Source organism: Lepisma saccharinum, chromosome 3 (assembly GCF_977018435.1).
Source record: "Lepisma saccharinum chromosome 3, izLepSacc3.1, whole genome shotgun sequence".
NCBI classification, from domain to species: domain Eukaryota; kingdom Metazoa; phylum Arthropoda; class Insecta; order Zygentoma; family Lepismatidae; genus Lepisma; species Lepisma saccharinum.
This window is the reverse complement of record NC_139231.1, coordinates 10540018-10562725: the sequence shown is the minus strand read 5'-3', so window position 1 is coordinate 10562725 and position 22708 is coordinate 10540018. Positions and strand designations below refer to the sequence as shown.

General features: G+C 40.4%; 1 protein-coding gene across 1 annotated transcript in view; it reads right to left on the bottom strand.

The window, feature by feature from the left end:
• Positions 1-20678, bottom strand: part of Schip1 (Schwannomin interacting protein 1) — a 310208-nt gene extending 289530 nt beyond the window's left edge. The window contains exon 1 of the mRNA XM_083118304.1: positions 20617-20678. Coding sequence (XP_082974430.1) covers positions 20617-20619 — 3 coding nt within the window. The 5' untranslated portion in view covers positions 20620-20678. The remainder of the gene's footprint in view (positions 1-20616) is intronic.
• Positions 20679-22708: the final 2030 nt, after the last annotated feature.

The following is a 22708-nucleotide window of genomic DNA, read 5'->3' as shown; positions in this document are numbered from 1 at the left end:
ATCCGCTTTAACATCCTTGGACCCACCTTGCCAGAAGGTGATGCTAAGTGCTACGATACACTGCAGTAAGGCCCTCATTAAATCTACGTAGAAGCCGCATCTTTCAGTTGTCTTGTTCAACTGTCACAGGCAGCCCAATGGTGCGTTTCAGGACCGGTGTTCTATATCTCATATTGGTACTTGACCCAGCCTCCATCCACCCTGGAAATTTGATTCAAGGTCACGGAAACAACCTGTACACGCAAAAAATATGTAGGAATATGGGTGCGTGCGTTTACCGATATAATGTTTACTTTCCAAAAGTGATGACACGCTTCGTTTACGAAAAAGGAAAACAGTTTGCATTCCGCTTTTGAAACTTAACAGGCAGACTAACATTTTTACAAAATGTCAATATTACGATACCTTTTTAACAGTGTAGGAAGGGAAGCGAGGGCAACATTTTCAAATGATCTTGTAAGGAAGCACGAAATAACAATGACGGACAAAATATTTGTGAATCTTTCGTTGCAAGCAGTGATGATTTCAGGGGTGGCCCGGGTGGGAAAGTCCCCCCCGGGGAATTATAAAAGTTCCCCCTGAAAATTTCAGTAACCTGGCAGGGGATTCGGACAATAGCTAAGAAATTTAGCAACCATGTTCACTTTCCCTCAAAATAATGAAGTAATTGAAATTATCATCCGTTTTAGTAACTACTAAATTAAGAAATATGATGGATGAGGATACGCTTCAAGCTTGTGTGAAGGTGTCAATTCAAGGTAAAGAGAAACCCACAAAAAGTTTCATTCTTAAAATGACAATTAATTATACCTAATTATACTTAATTTAATTTGCTTTACTTCGCTTTTTCTGCCACTTTTGGCTAATTGCGAATATGGGAATGAGTGATGATGTGATGAAATTGATGGACACTCACAAACATCCATGTGAATGGCCGGAATTCGAACCCGGTACCCCTGGCGTCGTAGCGCCATGTGCTAACCACTCCGCCATAGGGGTCGGTTTAGTTTAATGTAATTACATGTCAGAAGTAAGGGGCAATTTAATTGTATTATAATTATTTTATTGATATTATAATTTGATGCCAATGACATTCACCCCCCGTGAAGTTTCATGTCCCCCCCTCACGCCCCGTAGGAAATTGGCTGGATTGAACATTTGTTGCAACTGCTCAAAGTAAATGATGAGTACTGTAAAATCTTAAAACACTGGTGAACGAAATTCTCGTTGAATCTATACTTCCTAGAACAAGGAAATGTCGGTAGCTAGACACCCTGACTGTGTACATGGCACCCTGTTTAACTATTAAAGATCCTGAATAATCTATAATCCGCCATAACATGCAACCTATGTATTCTTCATTACGATACCGCCACACGTTAATGCTTATGAAAAGATACAAATCTACGAGGGCATGCTGAAAAGTAATGCCTTCTATTTTTTTTATTGGAAAACTGTTGCATTTATTAGAATAAGAGAAATGCATAACTTTCTACAACTTTACTGTCCATATCTGCACACTTATTTTTCCACATTTTTAATTTGATTAATTTTATGTTTTAAATCCATTTTATGCACAGTAAGGCTAATCGGGACTGGACCTACAGTTTAAAGTGGGATCCGAACCACTTTTACTTTTCCACATAATCGTCCTGGTAGACACACGTCTACCAACGAGAGACCAATTTCTTAATGCCGTCACTGTAGAATTGTTGATCTTAACGACGGAGCAACTGCCTCACTTCTGTTTTCACTGTACCATCAGAATCAAAGTGACCTCTCAAGTGTTCCTTAAGCTTTGATACGCACCACCTTCAAGTTTGTAGCGCCGAAGCAACTGTTGGCTAATGTCCAGTCTCTTCTGTTTCATGCCAGGAGTGAGCTTCCGAGACACCCACCGTGCACAAAGTTTTCTGTATCCCAGATCTGCGATTACCGCCTGCACTCGCTCCCGTGATATGCCACACTTGAATGCAAGCTCTGCCTGGGTTATGGGACGGTTCTCTCTAATGAGTTAATCTACACGATTCGATTACCTTCGCCAGTTGCAGTACGCGACCTTCCACTCCGTTCTTTTTGTCACACACATTGAGAGTTATTCAGCTGAGGTTTATATTACGAACATGAACAGCTCAACGTCGTACAGTACTGACGTCTACACATCCATCCCAATAAAAAAATCTTCATTCTTCTATGAAGATCCTGTACACATTTTCTGCGCTTAGAAACTCGATCACCGCATGCTGCTTCAGGTGCACCGGCATAGTATGGTTACATTCTGCCATTTTCCTCGCTATAGTTCAGCACTCCCTGGCGATAGAAGTTTGAAACATGCAATGAAGAAGCGGGAAAGTCTGACCAGTACAATGCATGTTTGCTCAAGATCTAAAATGCGTTTACACAGTAACAAAAACAGGAGGCATTACTTTTCAGCACGCCCTCGTAGATCTCTGATTTGGCGCCCCCTTATTTCGGGTTTCAAAATATTAATACCATTTATCGTATACTAAGTAATATTGACGAACTTTCTGAAATCTGTAATTGAAAGAACAACTGAATGTCCTTATGAATATGAAGAGGAGGATATCCTGAATTTACAATTTAATTTACAAACAACGGGACCAAACTGTTTTGATCTTAATTTCGATATTTGATCATATAAAGGTATGTAGATAATGATTATAAATTTCAGATGCGTGCACGATATATATATTTTTGAAAACTGAGCCACTAAAATTAATAAATTACGTTAACTATGTAATTGTCGTTAATATTATAAGAAACGGTGATAATATCTTAGTTGGATGTTCATGTCATTTCTTCAGTCACCGATACAAAAGGATCCTGATCTGAATTTCTATCTGCAGAGTTAAACAATCAATCTTTGTTTCAATGGCGTAACAGTCCGTGACGGCCAGTGCCTACCTACCGACTGCCGGCCGGAGATCATCCAACCAGTTACGGGATGACGTGTGGTCAGCACGACGAACCTCAAGTCGTTCTTGTAGGTTTTCTATGACCGGGTTACGGTACTCATACGCAGCTTCCGAATTTCCTCAGGGTGGTGGGTGGCAACCGGTCCCATACACAGGCTGAAATCTTAGGAGAAAAGTTGTTACGCTTCCTTTAGGAGACTCGAACCTGCGCCCGCCCCCGTAGCCGGAGCCCAAAGCTCATGACGCCTCAGACCGCACGGCCACGATCTATATGTATAAATCTTTCAGAAGTAATTATAAAGTTACAAACATGCAATTTGATGTAACGGAAGATCTATAAAATATCAAGTTAATGACTGGTCATGTCAACAATCGAATAATAGGATATTTAATATCTCGTTGATCTTTGCATCCGACGCTCGGTGGCCAAGCGCTATAAGTAATACAGAAGCACAAATAAGTTAATAGGTTAGGTTGTAATGTTGCAGCTAACTCTCCGCAAGAAGTTCTTACTGTCACCGCTGAGGCGTCACTGGCACTATACTAAACGCAACTCCAACTGGCTGCTGGGAAACAGCCAATCAGCGATCAGTTGAATTTTCTTCGACTGAGATCGGGTATTTTCGAGTCACAAGGTACCGAGCGTTGTTCGCGGGACGAAACAAATGAGCGCTGGGTTCACCACATGTTGCCAAACGTACTGTAAAGGGAGAAAGAGAAACAACACCAGAAATCAGCGGGTTCAACTGCACACGTGGATCTGCACGTTGAAGTTTCCGGAAGGACCACCCACAGGTCGGAATGCAGGCGGACACACAGTCATATAAATGCATCCGACATAAACGGAAGTACGCTTGGCAACGTTGCTTCGGGAGAGCGATGCGATCCCTTCAGGTTTTACTTCGCAACCGAGTTTGTTGACACCGATCGGACCACAGGCCGCCGAAAATGATTGGGGGACAGGACGCGCCAGAAACAGCCATCAAGGTCAACCGCCAGTTGGAGGTGAGTTCAGTATAGCAAAATAGAGTCCTTTATGACTTACATACATCCAGGGACTCTATAGCAAAAGTGTCATTGTCGCGTCCTATCGGAGACTGGCTCAACTTCTTGCGGGCATTGAAGTCTTGATGAAGCTGGTTTGCTGCCTGGGGTAAATATCTGCCTATTAACTTATCTGCGGTAATACACTTTCGGAATCGTCATCAAATTCGGACTTGGGCGCGGGTGGCCTTTGTGAATGTCCCTTCATAAATTTCATCATGACTCAGCCTCATCGTCGCGATTAGCCAAGAAATGCAACGCTTCGTCTGTTTGACAATGGGATGAATTGGAAACCGCCATCTCAACTTGAAGGGCTGGATCCTCCAATGTACCGTGTTCGTTAAGTGTTCGGCAATTGTTTATAATGTGCCGTTGTTAAATTTCCTCAAGCAAACTTTTAACCTTTCCAACTATTTATCATCTAAATTGAGAGATGAGAGTGTTTAAAAAGAAAAAGTTTTTATCTTTTTAAGAAGAGCTCAACTTATTTTCTATGAACCTAAAGGAATTCCGATTCGATATCCTCAATACATTTCATGATTTAAGTCAGTAGACGTAATAAATTGAGAAATTGTATATATGTTTGTGTGTGTGTGTGTTGTACTAGTTTTTTTATATCTTCATTATTTTATATTATACTATGTTGTGTATCTTTATTGAATTATTGAATTGTGTAATTGTATCAGTTAAAATTATTATAATTATTATTATGAATGAGTACAATGAAATGACAGATTTATAGAACGCTGTGATTGGGAATCTGCCTGTTGTGTTCACAATAAATAAAAAAATAGATTTTGTGGGTAAAGTGCCGATAAGATAATAATTAAAACATATTTTTTTGGTAATGAAATCAGATTCATATGTTATTAATTATATCTTAATTATTCTCATTTGAAGTTGGTTAAAACATCTGTAACGTAAAGACCGCAGGATATGCGAATCCACTGATTAGTTCGTGTGGAATGTATGACTGTCTTATGGTATACGTAGCTCCAACAAGGTTATTTTATTTATTTTGTTTTCTTTTTTGGGAGAGTCTTCAATTTGTGGGTGCCCCTGATTTTCCCCGCCCCTGCACAATAGAGTAACTCTTCTAGGATGTGTCTGCCAGACACGAGCCTATTTATGTGATTATTCGCCCTGCAGCATGTGTCTGTCGTTAAATAAATTGGAAAGTTATAAATTCGCATTCGTAGAGGGAGTGGTTGTGGAAGCCTTGCCTGCCTCTGCTGGATCTTGCTCAGTGTTTCCACAATCAAAAGGTAAAATTTCCCTTTACAAGTGGAAAAATTCCCCTTTGGGTCAATCCATATGAAGTCATACAACATGGTTGCTTACCATTTTTAAAAAAGTTTATTTTTTGTGTGGGGTGAACCTCATATGTTGACAGTTCAGAACCACTGTTATTTTATTTTTACTATCACCGATTTGAAGATGGCGGGCATTCTTTTAACATGGCGAGCGTCATTTTCTCCATTCGTAAGCATCAGCGGCAACTTTTTTATCTCAGCTCTGGTAAGTCCTACGACAATTAGACAAAATCTGTGATGTTAAGCACATTGTAGGCTACAATTATATTTCTGTGTAATTTTCTAAATATTATTCCTTCATAATAAATTTTAAGGTCAAAATTGTGTATTTTAATCGCTCAAAATGACATTTTCGGACATTTTTTTGAGGGTGAAGGCAGTTTGTTTGACACTTGACATTTCAATTCTGAAATGGATCTACAATAAAGTATATATACGAGGGCGTGCTGAAAAGTAAAGCATCCTATGTTTTTTATTTTCTTTGTTACTTTGTAAACGCATTTTGGATTTTGAGCAACCATACATTGCACTTATAAGACTTTCCAGCTTCTCCATTGAAGGTTTCAAACTTCTATCGCCAAGGGATGCTGAACTATTGCAAGGAAAATGGCAGCATGTAACCATGCAATGTCGGTGGACTGCCTGAAGTAGCGTGCAATGATCGAGTTTCTAACCGCAGAAAATGTGCTACAAATTGACATTCATCTGAGACTGAGGACATTTTATGGGGATGAATGTGTAGACATCAGTACTGTGCGATCTTGAGTTTATCATGCTCTTAAAGAAAACCCCCAGCTGAAGAAATCTCAGCTATGTGAGAGAATGGAGTGAAAGGCGGCGAACTGCAACTGATGGAGGTCATGGGAATCGTGTTCAGCTTGGGTTTTCTATACGAGCATGAATAGCCCAAGATCGCACAGTACTGATGTCTACACATTCATCCCCATAAAATGTCCTCAATCTCAGATGAATGTCAATTTGTAGCACATTTTCGGCGGTTAGAAACTCGATCACGGCACGCTACTTCAGGCAGTCCACCGACATTGCATGGTTACATGCTGCCATTTTCCTTGCAATAGTTCAGCGACGTAAAATGAACAAAATATATTGTGCTCAAAGGAGGGAAAATAGATGTAACAAATAAGATTTAGATATGAAACTGGCATCTAATATAACATGAACCAATGCTGAGTCTGATGTCTTCAAAGGTCACTGAAATTTTGGTATTTTTAATACTTGTCGCCTAAAATTAGGTAAAAAAATTTCCCTTCAAAAAGGGAAACTTCCCTTCATGGGGCAACACTGTCTTGCCTCTGTGCCAGACAACATGCTACGTGCCAACTATAACCAAGTTATGCCTGGCAAAGCGTAATTATGCTAGGGTTGGAATCCCTGAGTTGTATGCACTCGCACGCACAGATAAGCAAAATCGCTTCCCAGCCTCCACCCATAGCAGTGTTGCAAATCTAATGCTTTTCGAACCAAATCGTACTTGACGAAAAGTTGCAACGACGTGTATTTATGATGATTAGATGAAATGCATCAGGGACACTCGCAAAGGAACATCAATGCTCACGCCAGAGCTCAAACCTGGAACCTGCGCAGGTGAGAGTGTAAGTCCATCACATATCGACAGTAACGACTGAAGTATTTTTAAATCTAAATGCCGATGGAGGGTGTGAGATGGATGGTAGCACAAACTTTGTTTATTGAAGTGTACTTTACACACTAAAACACACAAACACGCATACACATTGATTGGTAAAGGTAAAGTTCCCCGTGCATATAGCACCGAGCCATGAAGGCACATTTAGGGGATGTAGGGGTAGAGCCGCACACATTCTCAATCCAGGTGATTTTGGAGGTGACGTGATCAGCACCATGCTCCGGAAGCCTTTATCCCCCAGGGTTGTCCCCAAGTACCAATTGATTTCAGGGTGGTTGATCCCCAGAGGCGCTTTCCGACCTTAGATCACCCACCCCCGGAATCGAACCCGGCTCCCTCGTGGCAGTTAGACGCCCTACCGACTAGACAACTGCGGCACCTCACATTGATTGATTTGGTTTATTTTTACGTCGCTTTTTTACCATTTTTCTACCGTTAATCGCGACGATGAGAATAAATGATGATATGATGAAATTGATCACAAAGAACACCCATGCTCATGAAGAGATTCGAACCCGGGCCCCCTGTCGTCGTAGCGCGTGGTGCTAACCCCTCCGCCACGGAGGTCGGCAAGAGTTAATGTGAAACGTCATATGGTGGTATTACTTTTAAAATGATGACATTACATATTGATAGCTAGGGATGGGAGATAACCTGATTTCCAAAGGACTGTGGCAGCTGTCACCAATGGGGCAGCAGGTAGAGGGTTAGGAAAATGGGAAGAAAGCGAATTATTATAATTCGTAATGTTCCAGTCTGTAGGGCGTCTGGCTGGGAGACGCGAATTCGATTCCCGGGTTGGTTGATCTCAGATGGTACTTTCCGACCCACTAATTTCATAAAGCGAGTCTATGGCTCACCCAGCCAAGTGCATGGCGCTAATCAAATACCTTATACCGTACCCGATACCCAGAATACGTGAAGCCCTACCTTCACATCTCTTACGTGCCGCCACTGCACAGTGCAACGCGCGCGATATACCGGGTGATCCATTTGAGACGTCAGAAAACTAAACCCTCCGAGAAGCTTGTTGCATAAGCACAAAGGATGTAAGTTTCGAATGAGTGGAGGTTTATTGACTTCAGCTGCGTGGCGGCAGTAGCATGCATGTGATATTAGAAAATTTCGCATACCATACGTCACACTGTGCGCGCTATTGTGTCGTGATCACCACCTTTGTTACCATGCACATTAACGCCGCCATGTGGCTGAAGTCCGTAAACCTCCACTTACATCCTCTCTGCTCATATTACAACAAGCTGCTCGGAAATACGTACATTACCCTCTTGTGTATAAAGGTTTACTTTTCTGACATCTCAAACGAATCACCCGGTATATTCTGTCGCCTCTGGAGCTCTGTCTGACTGGAGCATGACCGTGCATAGTTGCAGAGAAGGGGGGAAATCAAGTGGGCAGAGCGAAGCAGTACAATGTGCTGGGAAGGCTGGCAAGTACAGTCGCTCCCCTCCACGCAATCCCGCTCACTGGTGGATCTATCTCGCGTCACTACTTGCGCAGACACTTGTTTTTCCTTCGCTTGCTCCAAGATGACCGGGACAGAGTATAGCTAGGTAATATTGATCGAAGTTGGCAACACTGAGTTGCACATCCGACCACTGCGAGACAGTTCGGTTCCTCCCTCCACAAAAGGCATCACTTGTCGGAAGAAATGGTCCATGGGGGAGGCGAAAGGGTTGGGTTGAGTAATATCTCGACTCCGAAAGAACATGATATCCGCCAGCTCGAAAGACGAATGGGGAAAAATCAACATGAACGACGCCGCCAGATGCCTCTGCGCAGGAAGGCCTGACCCTATGACGTCATCCGGAAGCTTTGTGTTTTCCCCTCTCGCTTTGGGCAACCTCTGAGTCATACAACGTCATTCAAGTATCAAGGCATGCGAGGGTAAAACAAGGCTGTGTTGGAGGGCTGGTGGGGGAGCTTTCCCAAAACAAAGGTAAAGAAAATACACTATATTAGGGATGTTACGTGAAATTTCATACATAAGCACTAGCAATGGTATTGAGACGAGACAAGACTTCTCTCGTCCCGATCTCGTTGTCTCGCACCAAGTCTCCTGTTGGTGGACCGAACTTTAAAAAGGAGAAAGAAAAACATACGTTTTTGCAATGTAAAGCAAACACAGGATCGTTCAGAAGGGATGGTACAGTCTAAAGGATAGGATACGTCAGGAGGATGTTAGGGATTATTGTGCATCTCTTGTTGCTAGGTCTGCATCCCTTTCAGCACCTTGCATTTTCATGTCAAAAATAATAAATAAAATATAGGGTGAGGCAGTAAAACGGGAAGATTTAAAAATTCACAAAAAATAGAGAGAGCAAATATTAGATAATTTTTGAACATGAATGTACTGTACATGAGTTGAAATTACTAGTGAACCTGAAAAATGTTAATTTTTTAAATATGGTGTCAGTAAGATGGCGTCCTTGGTTTTGCACACATTGTCGGAGTCTCAGAGCTAATCCACCCATGACGCTCCTTCAAATTATACCTGGGTCTTGGGAGTGTATTCGTCCTTGAATACTTTGGATTTGAGGTAACCCGAAAGGAAAAAGTCAGGAGCCGTCAAATCGGGTGAACGGGCAGGCCACGGAATATCGCCGAATGTGCTGATGAGACGACCATGAAATGCAGGTATAAGCACATCCATACACACTCTGGCAGTATAGCTAGTTGCACCATCTTGCTGGAACAATGCTTCTTCATCTGGGCCATAGTCATCGAGGACAGGCAGTAAAAAGGTTACCACATGTCAGCATAACACCCAGGGCTTACCGTCACCGTGTTCATGTCCGAAAAAGTAGGGACCGATGATTCCACGAGATGATAATGCACACCACGCTGTTACTTTTTCTGAATGGAGAGGCGTTTCATGGTGCAAAACCAAGGAGGCCATGTTATTGACACCATATTAAAAAAATGAACATTTTTCAGGTACAATAGTAATTTCAACTCATGTACTTACAGTATATTCATGTAAAAAAATTAACTAATATTTGCCCCCTCTATTTTTTGTGAATTTTTGAAAACTTCCCGTTTGACTGCTTCACCCTATATAATAAGTTTATTATAGTGCATATTGCACTAAAGTGATAGACATGTGCAAAGAGTTAATTCAGTCTCGGACTCTAAGCTAAAGATGAAAGGTGACACAATGAAATTGATGGAAGGACGATCACAAACGCACATGGACAGGACAACAACCCCACGGGTATTTTGACTGGCTGTGGGTCTAGACGCCAGATCCTGGTTAGTCTGCAAGGCCTAGTCCAGGTCACGCACGTCCGCAGGATTCTTTCCCAGAGAGGAGCAAGCAAAATAGTTTCTCCATTGGTGGGGGTGGGGGCAAACGAGACATATTTTCTACCATAATAATGTTGCCTCTCAAAAACCACCCATTCAGTTTGGAATTATGTTACTGCAGTGCCCTTATAATATAACAAATTACTGTGACTGAAAAGAAATAACATATGTGAAATACATAATTTTAGTTTGGCGGTCATTTTCTATGGCAGGGGCGTACTTGCCCCTCCTTCGTCGAAGGTTTACTACGCTTAAAAAGAGTTGACATTTGGAATTGAATTGTTGTTTCTAAAGTCCACTTTATGTGCAGATAGGCTCATCGGGACTGGACCTACAGTTTAAAGTAGGATCCGAACCACCACCTCCACTGGTTACCGAACTCGGAACCCCTTGATTACAAGGCGACGACGTTACAACTGCGATAATTGACATTTGGGTGCCTGCTGATCTCCGTGGGTGAGTGGTTAGCACAGCGCGCTAACGCCAGGGTCCCAGGTTCGAATCTCGACCTGGGCATGGGTGTTCTTTTAAGTGTCCCTTCATCAATTTCATATCATCACTCTTCCTCGTAGTTGCGATTAGCCAAAAGTGGCAGAGGAGTGACGCTAGATAACAAAAATCAAACATGAAAAGGTCACCCGTGACCCACACCAAAGGCAAGACAATAGCCCTGTCTTAGCTGCACTTTGTGACTCTCTCTGCACGCGGTGCAACACACTTGTCTACTTCGTTCATTTGGTGTCAAGTAGTGTATTTGGTGTCTGCACCGTTTGCACCACGCTCTGGAGCGGTGTAATGTGTGGTGTATGACCACGTGATGTGTGCTAACTAATCAAATGAACGTTTAAGGCAACAGACAAGCATTTGTTGAATCTTCTGAACTTGAACACCGCTATTGGTCTACTTGGTTGAACATTTCCTTGCACCAGTCTGACACCTGGATACACCTGCACTACACCGAGTGTCAAGAAGTGCAGCGAACTAGACGGGACATATTCAACGTCCTAAGACGGCGTTCGTATAAGGTTGAAGTCCAGATTCGAACGCCGGACGCGTATCTGGTTTCGAGCAAACACCTGTTTTTCTGGAAAGCGCTGTTGTATCCTTTACCTGCAGCGTTTAGACATCCAACACGAACTGCGACTACGTTACACTCCCAAGATCTCCACATTGTATATAAAAAAATACCAACACAATCTAGAAAAGATAACCGCAACCACACTGTTTTGAAGAAACTGAGTTGGCAACATCTGATGTACTCCACGTGGACTTGACAAGTGCTCTCAGTTTCTAAAACGGACGCTTTTGGTGGGAAAGGTTTGAGGGAAGGATATACTGGGTTGTCAGAGGGAAAATGATCTTTCCCAACTTTCTTTCATGTAAAGTGGCGTTCGAATCAGGACTTCAACTGTATCTCCGAAGCTATGGACGCCGGATGACGAATAGCCGAATTCCTCGGTTGATGCACCACACAAGCAGACTTTCAACTTCCGTCGCCGGAGGCATAAGCGTGGGTTATTTTCGCTCAGACGTTTATGAAAAGGCCACGTGCGAGCGCTGCACGCAATGTGCGGTGTTTAAAGGTTTCGAAACAAAACTCTGGCTGATTACGTGGCCCCGGGATCGATAGGAACCTGCATCTAGCTGCTTTGATGTCAAAGGCTCGTTTCGTTGTGACTCTGGGAGCTGCAATTTCGTACGTGCGGTCATTTCATGGAGCGTTTAAAAAGTAATTTAATTCCAATTACACATTTGAAAACAGGAACTACGTTATTGCTACACATTTCAGAAAGTAACTACGCTACAGTTACTCATTTCAGAAAATATCTAAGCTACAGTTTCTCTTTTGAGTAAGTAACTACGTATGATTTACTAATTTGAGAAAGTACGTAAGTTTCTCTTTTGGGAAAGTAACTACGTATGATTTACTAATTTGAGAAAGTACGTAAGTTTCTCTTTTGGGAAAGTAACTACGTTACAGTTACTCTTTTGAGAAAGTAAGTTCCAGATACTCATTTCAGAGAATATATAATTTACAGTTACTCATTTGAAAATGTAACTAAGTTACAGTTACTTTTTTGAGAAAGTAACTAAGTTACAATTACTCTTTTGAGAAAGTAACTATATTACAGTTATTTAATTGAGAAAGTAACTAAGTTGCAGTTACTCATTTGAGAAAGTAACTATATTACAGTTATTTACTTGAGAAAGTAACTACGTTGCAGTTACTCATTTGAGAAAGTAACTATGTTACAGTTACTCTTTTGAGAAAGTAACTAAGTACCAGATACTTGCTTGAGAAAGTATCCTAGTTCCAGTTACTCATTTGAAAATGTAACTAAGTTACAGTTATTCTCTTGAGAAAGTAATTAAGTTACAGTTGATTTATTTTAGATAATGTGTAACTAGTATAACATATTTCATGCATGATATGCAAGCGGGTTGGTTTTTTTATCTCACAAATGACCGCCACTAAAATTAACGTTAATATTCATTAAATTATAATTAACGTAATGAATTTTTGCACATAAGAATATAGAGGTAACAACATTCAAAGGAAACCCCTATTCTTGAAATGAAAAATGAAGATTAGTAGTTGGTTCCATTTTCTTAGCAATGCTGTTAATAGTGTTGAATCAAGAAGTTGTGGCATGTCAAAAACTCCTATCTCCTGGGCGTTCTAAAATACGTACATACACTTTGGACTTGGCACCTATCTAGATTTTTCGGGGGAGGAGGCTCAACATAATTTTGAAAGGCGGTGTGGACTGTGACGGTGCCAGAGAGGGCACAGGGGGGGGGGGGCGAAGGCCCCTCCAGAAAATAAGAAAAATTAAATAAATGCATTGGCATCCAAGGAGTGGTGGTTGCTCCCTTGCAAAATGATTGTCAACCTAAAATTAATATTTCAGACATATAATTTCAATTCAGTCATTTGCCCTGATTTATAAAGGATTGATAATTCCAGTTAAGACAATGCAGGAACACGGTTATCTTCAAACTGAAAAAAAATGTTTTCTTGAAAAATGTATTGCTTGGCCCACACCCCAAGCTCTGATAAACCTTATCTCGTCTCGATATGATTCTACTTCACTGGTTCAGGGGTGCCACGGAGTATAATGCCGGGTGGAGGTTCACTAAAATAATATAAAATTCAACAGGTATATATATATATATATAAAATATATGTAAAGAAAAAGTAGGACTGAGCCGATACCACTTTGAACCGATACCGGGGCCCATTCTCTTACGAATACCGATACTTGAAAATTGCAATAATTAAAATTTGTTCAAAATATTCGTCAATAATGTTGTGTAAATAATCTTCTCCAATCATATAAATGAATTTACCAATACATTTGCTTTAGAATAGCCTATACAAGAATTACATCAGAATATCAAAATGTTATGTATTTCTAAAAGAAATACTTAACTTAGTTACTTTCTGAAAAGAGTAACTGTAACTTAGTTACTTTCTCAAATGAGTAACTGTAACTTAGTTACCATCTCAAAAGAGTAACTGAAACATAGTTTCTTTCTCAAAAGAGTAACTGTAACATAGTTACTTTCTAAAATGAGTAACTGTATCATAGTTACTTTCTCAAATGAGTAACTGTAACATAGTTACTTTCTCAAATGAGTAACTGTAACATACTCACTTTCTCAAATGAGTAACTGTAACATAGTTACTTTCTCAAATGAGTAACTGTAACATAGTTACTTTCTCAAATGAGTAACTGTAACATAGTCACTTTCTCAAATGAGTAACTGTAACATAGTTACTTTCTCAAATGAGTAACTGTAACATAGTTACTTTCTAAAAAATTAAATGTAACTTAGTTACTTTCTCAAACGAGTAACTGTAACAAATTTACTTTCTCAAAAAAATAACTGCAATTTAGTTACTTTCTCAAATGAGTAACTGTAACATAATTACTTTCTTTCATAATTTGTGCAAAATAAAAAAGAAAGTTTGAATTTTCCATAATTTCCAGGATAATTTAGACTCCCAGAAAGTGTCACGCGGCATTTTTGCGGACCCCGTGAAAGACCAACCAATATGCCGGAAAAGTATCGACTGGTATCGGTAGATGAATTCCAAACGATCCTTTCCGATATCGATACATCGTTTTCGGCTCAGCCCCCCCCCCAAAGTTTTTGACACAATGCTGCAATATGTGCGATGAGACGGGGGGGGGGGGATCAGGATATACAACCTTGGTGACAATGAAGTTCGACCAGAAAGGAATACGTGATTAAATGCACAGAGGTATAGGCGGTGGAATGGGTGACTCGCAGAAGTGACGCATGTGTGTAAGAGGAGGCGTGTGAGCAGGCAAGAATCGTGATCCCAGCATGTTGCACCCAAGGTCACGTAAAGAACGAAAACGGGGAACTATACGCGTGACATTGAACTTCGACCAGGCACCAGACCCATACGGAAAAATTCCAGATAGTGGCGCATTCGACGGAAGCATGACGTCACGGACACGATAAGGGAGTCCGCCGTATATAAGCGCGTGCTGTGCACCGAGGAACCGCAGTGCATCATCACCATGGCCAGGGGCAAACCTATTGACAACACCGTGAGGAGAAGAGTGGTGGAGTTGCAACGGGATGGACTCAGTGAACGGAAAATAGGGCGCCAACTGATCTTACCCAAGTCAACCGTCCACTGCATCATCAAACACCACCAAAATACGGGTACTACAGAGCCAGGTAAGGCCCCCGGTCGAAAACGCCTGCTGAGCGTGCGTGACCTACGGATATTTAGGCGCTATATCCAGACCAACAATCATGTTTCTGTGGCCGAATTACGACTGTGGACTCGAGAACGCTTTCACATTGAAGTGTCAACCAGAACCATTCGCCGTTACCTACAGCGATGCGGTTACCGAGTGTACAAGGCGAAACGTAAACCCTTCGTTTCCATGTTGAACAAAGGCAATCGACTACGGTGGGCACGAATGTACCGGGGATGGACATTTCGGCAGTGGAACAGGGTTTTGTGGACGGACGAATCCATTTTCAATGTTGTGTACGGGAAAATACGGAAAACAGTAATTTTGTCGGAAGGAGGAACGGAATGAAGCAAAATTTTATGCACGTCGGGTACAGAAACCTGCGTCAGTGATGGTATGGGGATGCATGATGGCATCTGGGGTTGGCCCACTACACGTCTGTGAGGGCATTGTGAATGCACACGCCTATACACGCATACTGGAGCGGCATCTTTCCACAGTGCGAAGGCACCTGTTCCACAGGCGGCGTCTCATCTTTCAACACGACAATGCCAGGCCTCATACAGCGCGGCTGACAAGAGAATGGTTGACTCGCCATCACGTGCGAATTCTGCCATGGCCACCATCGAGTCCCGACCTCTCGCCCATTGAGAATGTGTGGCGTGTTCTTAAGCGACGTGTGCAACAGAGGGGACCCACGACAGTGGCTGCTCTTATCGCCTGCCTGCAGGAGGAATGGCACCGCATCGATGTGGAATACCTTGAACGACTCGTCCGCAGCATGCCCCGACGCATTGCCACAGTTATTCGCCGACGGGGCGGCGTCACACCATGGTAAAGAGGATCCCCTCTAATAGTGGTCGAACTTCAATGTCACGTGTAGATGGACGAAAATGTTTTATTTTATGTGGACACCATACATTGCTGCGTTGCAGTGGAAATTTATGTTTTCCTTTGTTCCATGTAGCCTGCTGAATAAAATATGTTCAGCATATGCATGTGTTCTCCTTCTTTCACAACGCACTCCTATATTTGTGACTGGTCGAACTTCATTGTCACTAAGGTTGTATTTCCTTAGCAATTCAGTTACTTTAGCTGGTTCCAAGTCACCTTTCCTACTAGGTGAACCATATTTAATCCATTAGATGAAAAGGAAGAACTTAGTGGAGTGTAGGGCAGATCAAGTCAAGTGTTCAGAAAAGCACTCGGTCGTAATTAAAAACTTTATGGGGATTATGACACGATCTGAGGGAAGCGCCAAGACATCCCTGTCAAGGACGTATTTAGCGGGGGTCTAGGAGGTTCAGACCTCCCCCGAGAGACTTACCAAGTACTAAAATAAAATAATGAAAATGTACTTTTTAGCGTTTGTTATACTATAAACGATTGTTATTTATTTCCTATGAACTTGGAAGACAGGGATTATTACATTGGGATCATACTGCTTTGAAGAACAGAACCAAAAAGATTTATGTACACTATTACTTATGAAAATATGCATAAAGTATTAATCAGGAACTTACGTTTCGTCTAACATCCTTATTTATTATTCAATGAATATTCAATTCTTTATCTATTTGACATTAATTTCCTTGTTTCTATACAAATTTGGCGATCTTAAGTACACTTAAGCTAGATAATAAACGTAGATTGTTATATTTAAATTCTAATACCATCTATTTAAGTATTCATGTAATAATAAAAATGCAATATTAATAAATTTTCATATTTTAATTAATATTAATTTAATAATAATTGTACTGTTTTAATTTAAACATTATTATTATTTCTGAGACACTTGGTTCGGACCGCCCCCCCGCCCCCCCCGAAATACATTTCTAGATACGTGCATGATCCCTGCAATGGTGTTTGTATCTCCAGTAATTGGAGACCCGGTTCCCATTAACCTATCTGAGCCTTTCAGTCACTGGCGTACGTATAGCTTTTTTTCAGGGGGAGCTGGCATTGTAAAAGTGGATGCACTAGGGGCGGCATTCACAATAAAATATTCCGTACAGTTTGACGTTTCTGCTATGAAAAATGGTTGTCTGGGGACATTTTAAGTTGGTTTTCACTTACTACTGGATTTTCCTGAGTTTTCGGTGCTTCTTTTTGAAAATATTGATTTTCTCAAAAAAATCAGAGGGGGTTACGCAGCCCCCTCTGCGTAACATCAATGCTTTCAGTGGATTTCAAACATAAAACGAACACGAAAGGACGCTTTCATGTCTCAACTCTGTACAATGGACAACAATAGTGTATTCAAACAATAACGACACAATTCTAAAGCTTTTGTAGAGAATTCAACTTAGGCCACGGAAATTTGATATCGCTATATATCATCTGGACGAAATAACGCCCTGGCGAGCCTTCTTATATCTTATTAGAAAAAAAAACACTCATGTATAAGGCTTTGTCGCCTTCTAATCAAGAAGTCTCGGTTCGATACACGGTGGAGGCACAGTGGTTCATATACTACTTTATACAGCAGGTTCAGTCCCGATTAGCTTATCTGTGCATAAAGCGGACATAAAACTAACAAGTATAAGTTTAAATGTTGCTTTTACGTAGGCGTACCAACTGCCCTTATACAAGTAACATAAACACTATTGAAGCTTTTATGCAGAGTAAAAATATCCTGTGGCATGCAGGCACACAATCCGAAACAAAATTCATGGGCATACCAAGGGTCTCGAGTACACAGAGCTCCAAAGTTCTTGGGATCTATTTTTAGGAACCATGAAATCAACCTTAAGAGCAGTCTTTCGTCTTCAAATTTTCAAGTTAAAGTTCTTCCAAAGGCAATGCACAAGACAGTACATAACATACTACAAGAAGTCAGGAGATTTTCGCATTATCTAGGGCGGTGAAGTTTTGGAACTTGCATCTTTGCTAAGTTCCTAAAGATTAGGCGCCAGTGTTTAGAGGACAACGGAGTTCCTCCACAACCCCTCAAAGCACCTCAACGTGTAGAGTAACTATTTGGTCCCAAACTGTATTAAGAATTTTAATTTTCAATGGTTAAAGAGAAATATAGAATATATCAAAAACATTGATGAGCAGTCCCATTGCTTTTTGTCATCGGCACTACAGTTTGTTAATCGCCATTATTGTTATTATAAATTGTTTCAAATTTCATTAAAATTTGATTAGATTATTTGTTATTTTGCTACTTTGGCTAATTGCGACGATGAGAATGAGTGATGATGGTGAAATTGATAAAGGGAAATTCACACATGCCTATATCGATATTCGAACCTGTGATTCCTGCCGTCGCAGGCTCATTTAAATGTCTACAATTAATTATTTTCATCAATACGATGGAAAATAAAGGCCCGAGTTCCTTTTGTTTTATTGCGATTTCATCATGCTACGAGGGGCCTCCCCGATGGCGCAGTGGTAGCGTCGTGGCCTTGTAATCAAAGGGTCCCGGGTTCGATACCCGGTTGAGGTACAAGTGGTTTGGATCACACTTTAAACTGTAGGTCCAGTCTCGATTAGCCTTACTGTGCATAAAGTAGACTTAAAACACCAAAGTAATCAATCAATCAAATCATCATGCTACGAATGCAATTTTAACATGGTTCGATTTCGATTTACTTCTGTTAACATGCTGCGGAGTGCTAAAGATTTTGTTAAACATATGCTTTCATGATTAGGTTAGGCAGACCAGGTTTGGTTCTCTTAGCATTAAAATAAAGTCCCTAAATGCATTCTACTAAGGTTGCGATTTACTTCTACATTAATTCCCACTAGTCTACGACACTTAAAGTCGTATGTCAACAGAAAATACATTCATTGTCCATGGGAAGTGCGTATGCTTGCGTAAGATAATTTTTAAGTTGTTTTTTTTCAACATAAATAACTTTTCCTCGAAATCAAACAGTGATCATTACTTTAAGGAAGGTTCAAATTTCGTGACAAAAATTATACGATAATTAGTCTTCCTGCTAGGAGAATTTGAAAAAAATCACAAAACAATCGGAACAGTTACCAAAAAAAAAAACAATTCAATTTCAGAATCGGTGAGTGGACACGACAAGTGTTGTGTCCATTGTACTATGGCTGGAAATCAACAAGTGCCTATTTTTTAAAACAATAAATAGAAGCAAAAATGGTGAATTCCTCTATTCGGAAATTGTACCAGTCACATGCATGATCCAGCTCGTCCGCTGTTTCTGACAGCGACAGACAATTCAGATTTTCTACCCTACTTATTAGAACTTGCTGGATGTTATACGGTCTCGAGAAAAAAAAATAGTTCTATTTCTGAACGAACGGGAAGTACAAAAAGTGACGTTTGGATTTAAGTAAGCCTCAAAAATAGTCAACCAAAAACAGACATAAGAGACATATATATCTATTGTTTGATTTGCTTTATTTTACTTCACTTTTCTGAAACTTTTGGCTAATCGCGAAGATGAGGATGAGTGATGATCTGATGAAATTGATGAAGGAACACTCACGCCCTTGTAGGGATTCAAACCCGTGATCCCTGGCGCCGTAGCGTGGACTACATATTAGGGTTGGCCAACAACCAGTAATACACGATCGCAATATATTTTTTCGTAGCTCACGAGTACTTGCTTTTTTTCCGTAAAATATATCTACACTCATAATTACAGAGAAAATGTAAAACAACCTTGCTTTACATAACATCGTATAATTTTATATGAATGCCCAACGTCAATTATATTTGTAAAAAGTTGAGAATATATTCATGGTCAGTTACTTTCAGCAGCTTGTTAATAATATTCAGTACAGATGTCACTCTGTGTAGGGTAAGTATATGTATTACTTAAAATATTGTTACCTTAAATTAAATATTTATTTTCTGTTTTTCTGTAAGAGTAATTTACATTATTTAACTAGTTATGAAAAATAAAGTTCTGTAGGTAAATTACAGATATGTTCAATTTGACAAAAAGTAGATCACATTGTGCTGTGTGTTGCATGTTGCATAAAGTACAGTATGCGTTGGTGTCTATGGTATAAATGTTGTTTTATATTTATATATAGTCTGTGGATCTTTTTAAAAATTTACGATTTGGTACTACAATCTGTTTATAAAGTTAAAAATGTTGTCGAGAAAAATTATCACTGCTGCTTAAATAATAAGTTTTGCTTGTACTCACATAGAAAATAACATTTCTACTTGTATGTCAATTTTTGCTATTTTATGTCGCACTCATGGTAGGCGACAAGTCTTGGTTTTCTGACGAGACAGAGAAGATATATTCTTGTAAATATAGATAAGAACGACACTAACATATGACCAAGCTCCTGCAGAACAGAATTTTCCAGTTTAAACTTAGATAGGTGGAAAAGGAACACGGAAATATGTTAAACATAAATTAATCAATAACAAAAAAATATCGCTTCTACATAAAACGATTGTGTTACGTCACTTTGACAGTCACAATTAAAACGTACAGTACAAACACGGTATTTATTCGCTGGATCTCATCGAACAGGGATTTTTGTTTTAAAAAATATATATTTTTTGGTGGAGTAAAAAAGGGAGTCTTAGCTCCCCCCGAATCAAACGTGCACACATTTAACACAACACTGTGGGCGCATTCGAAACTTACCATGGCCGAAGAAATTAATTCTTCCCAGCAGCATGACCAACACAACCTCACTACAACACACCGCGCGCACTTACTGCAGGGCTGAGAAAACGTCGTTGTGGAGTTTTGCGGCGCTTCCGTCAGATGGCTCCACTGTGTAACCCGCCTCTCTCTCCTGCAGTCTTAATCGCGGACGTTTCTCGGTCAGTGTTTGAGAGGAGAAATATTGGGAATTTATTGATTGTCGTGTACAATGTGTGTTGTCACTGCAATCACTACGTTTCTTACGGAATCTTCTTTTTCTGCGGCTGGGGGATGGACGCAAGCAGCATAGGAATTATGTATTAAGAATGGGCCCAAGGTATGCTCGAACAAAATAAGAATTACAGATTACATTAGTTACTTCGGATTTTCTAGTTTCTAAAAAGTGTACCTTAAGGTTTATAAAATAGGATCTAAAATCCTAGAATAGGTTCTAAAAATATTGATATATGTCCTAAAAATCCTGAAATACAGTAGGTTCTAAATAAATTAAATAAGCCTAACCAAATCCTGAAATATGTTCGAAAAAACTTAAGATGGTTCAAAAGTCCTGAAAAAATTGATTAGGTACAATTGTTAGAAAATTTCAAAGGAACTGTAAGTAATTTTAATAGGTACACATATATAACCACAAAATATTAATTTTCTAACCAAATGTTTATTTCTATCCATGCATCGTTTTCAAAATTATCAACAAATTATTGTAATACTAATTCTTGTGCTATTAGCAAAAGTTACTTGTTGATAAAAAGTAAAAAAAGGTCAAGTTCCCCCTACATATAGCACCGTGCCATGAAGGCACATTTAGGGGATGTGGGGGTAGGGGCTACACATCCTTGATCAGCACCACGATCCTGCCGCCCTTACCCTCAGGTTTGCCCCCAGGTACCCACTGTTTTGAGGTTGGGTGAGCCCCAGAGCCGCTTTATGCGGTAAAAATTCCGACCTTAGAGCACCCACCTCGGGATCGAACCCGGGTCTTCCGCGTGACAGTCAGACGTCCTACCAACTAGATGGACGCAAGTAGCATAGGCATTATATCATCTGTATTAAAAAAGGAACCAAAGGTATGTGCTGTATAATTTTGATGGCAATATTATTTACTTACATACGATTTTCTACCAGTTTTGGGTGCTCACGACGATTGATTAGACAAAATTGATGAAGGAACAATTACAAGGAACACAAATTCCTCCATCGTGGCTCGAACCCGGAACCCGGTTCCGAGCAATGGCACAGGAACGTCTTTGATTTTGCTGGTACCAACCTTTATCTGCCAATGATAAGAAAGCAATATTCGCAAAATAATTTTGAATTTTTAAAAATATGTACAATTCCCGAACACAAAGTTGTGGACCTTATTCCATCGTTTGTCACTTGTTTTTAACAGTTTTTCAAGAACACAGATCACATTAGTTAATTGACTATGGGGTTTTATTTTTTTGGATATGAAGATAGGACCGTAGTGAGGGGTAGGCTGGGGGGGGGGGGCAGGGTGAAGCCTATGGGGGCGGGGTGAAGCCTAGGGCGTCATTCAAAGCTTTCTTTTTTATTTTTTCTTAAATAACAACAAAGTCAGAATATGCGACTGCAAAATTTACACGTTGCAAAGGTATATTCTGGTAATATACTGCTGGAATTTTCTGCTTCCCAAAGTAGTACTAATAGTACGTTTTTAAAGATGTTCTTCACACAAAAATATTGTTAATATGCTAAACTCTTTTGATCAGAAATGCAAAATACGAATCTTTAAATATAACCTATATTATTTTGTAATAAGATTCATTTCACAAATTTGTAGGATGTAAATATCACATACCATGTGACGCACGAAGAATGTCGATGCTTGGTAGTGTTGGGGAGGGGGTAAGGGACGGAGGAAGATGATGTTGACAAAATATACTTTTGCGTTTAGGTGCAAAAAAAACTATATTCTTTGAACAGCAACGTTTTGCGTCTGTTAAGATATTTGAAGGGATTCATAGGGTACAAGTCGGCCCCGTGGCGGAGTGGTTAGCACATCGCGCTACGACGCCAGGGGTCCCGGGTTCGAGTCCCGGCCAGGGGCATG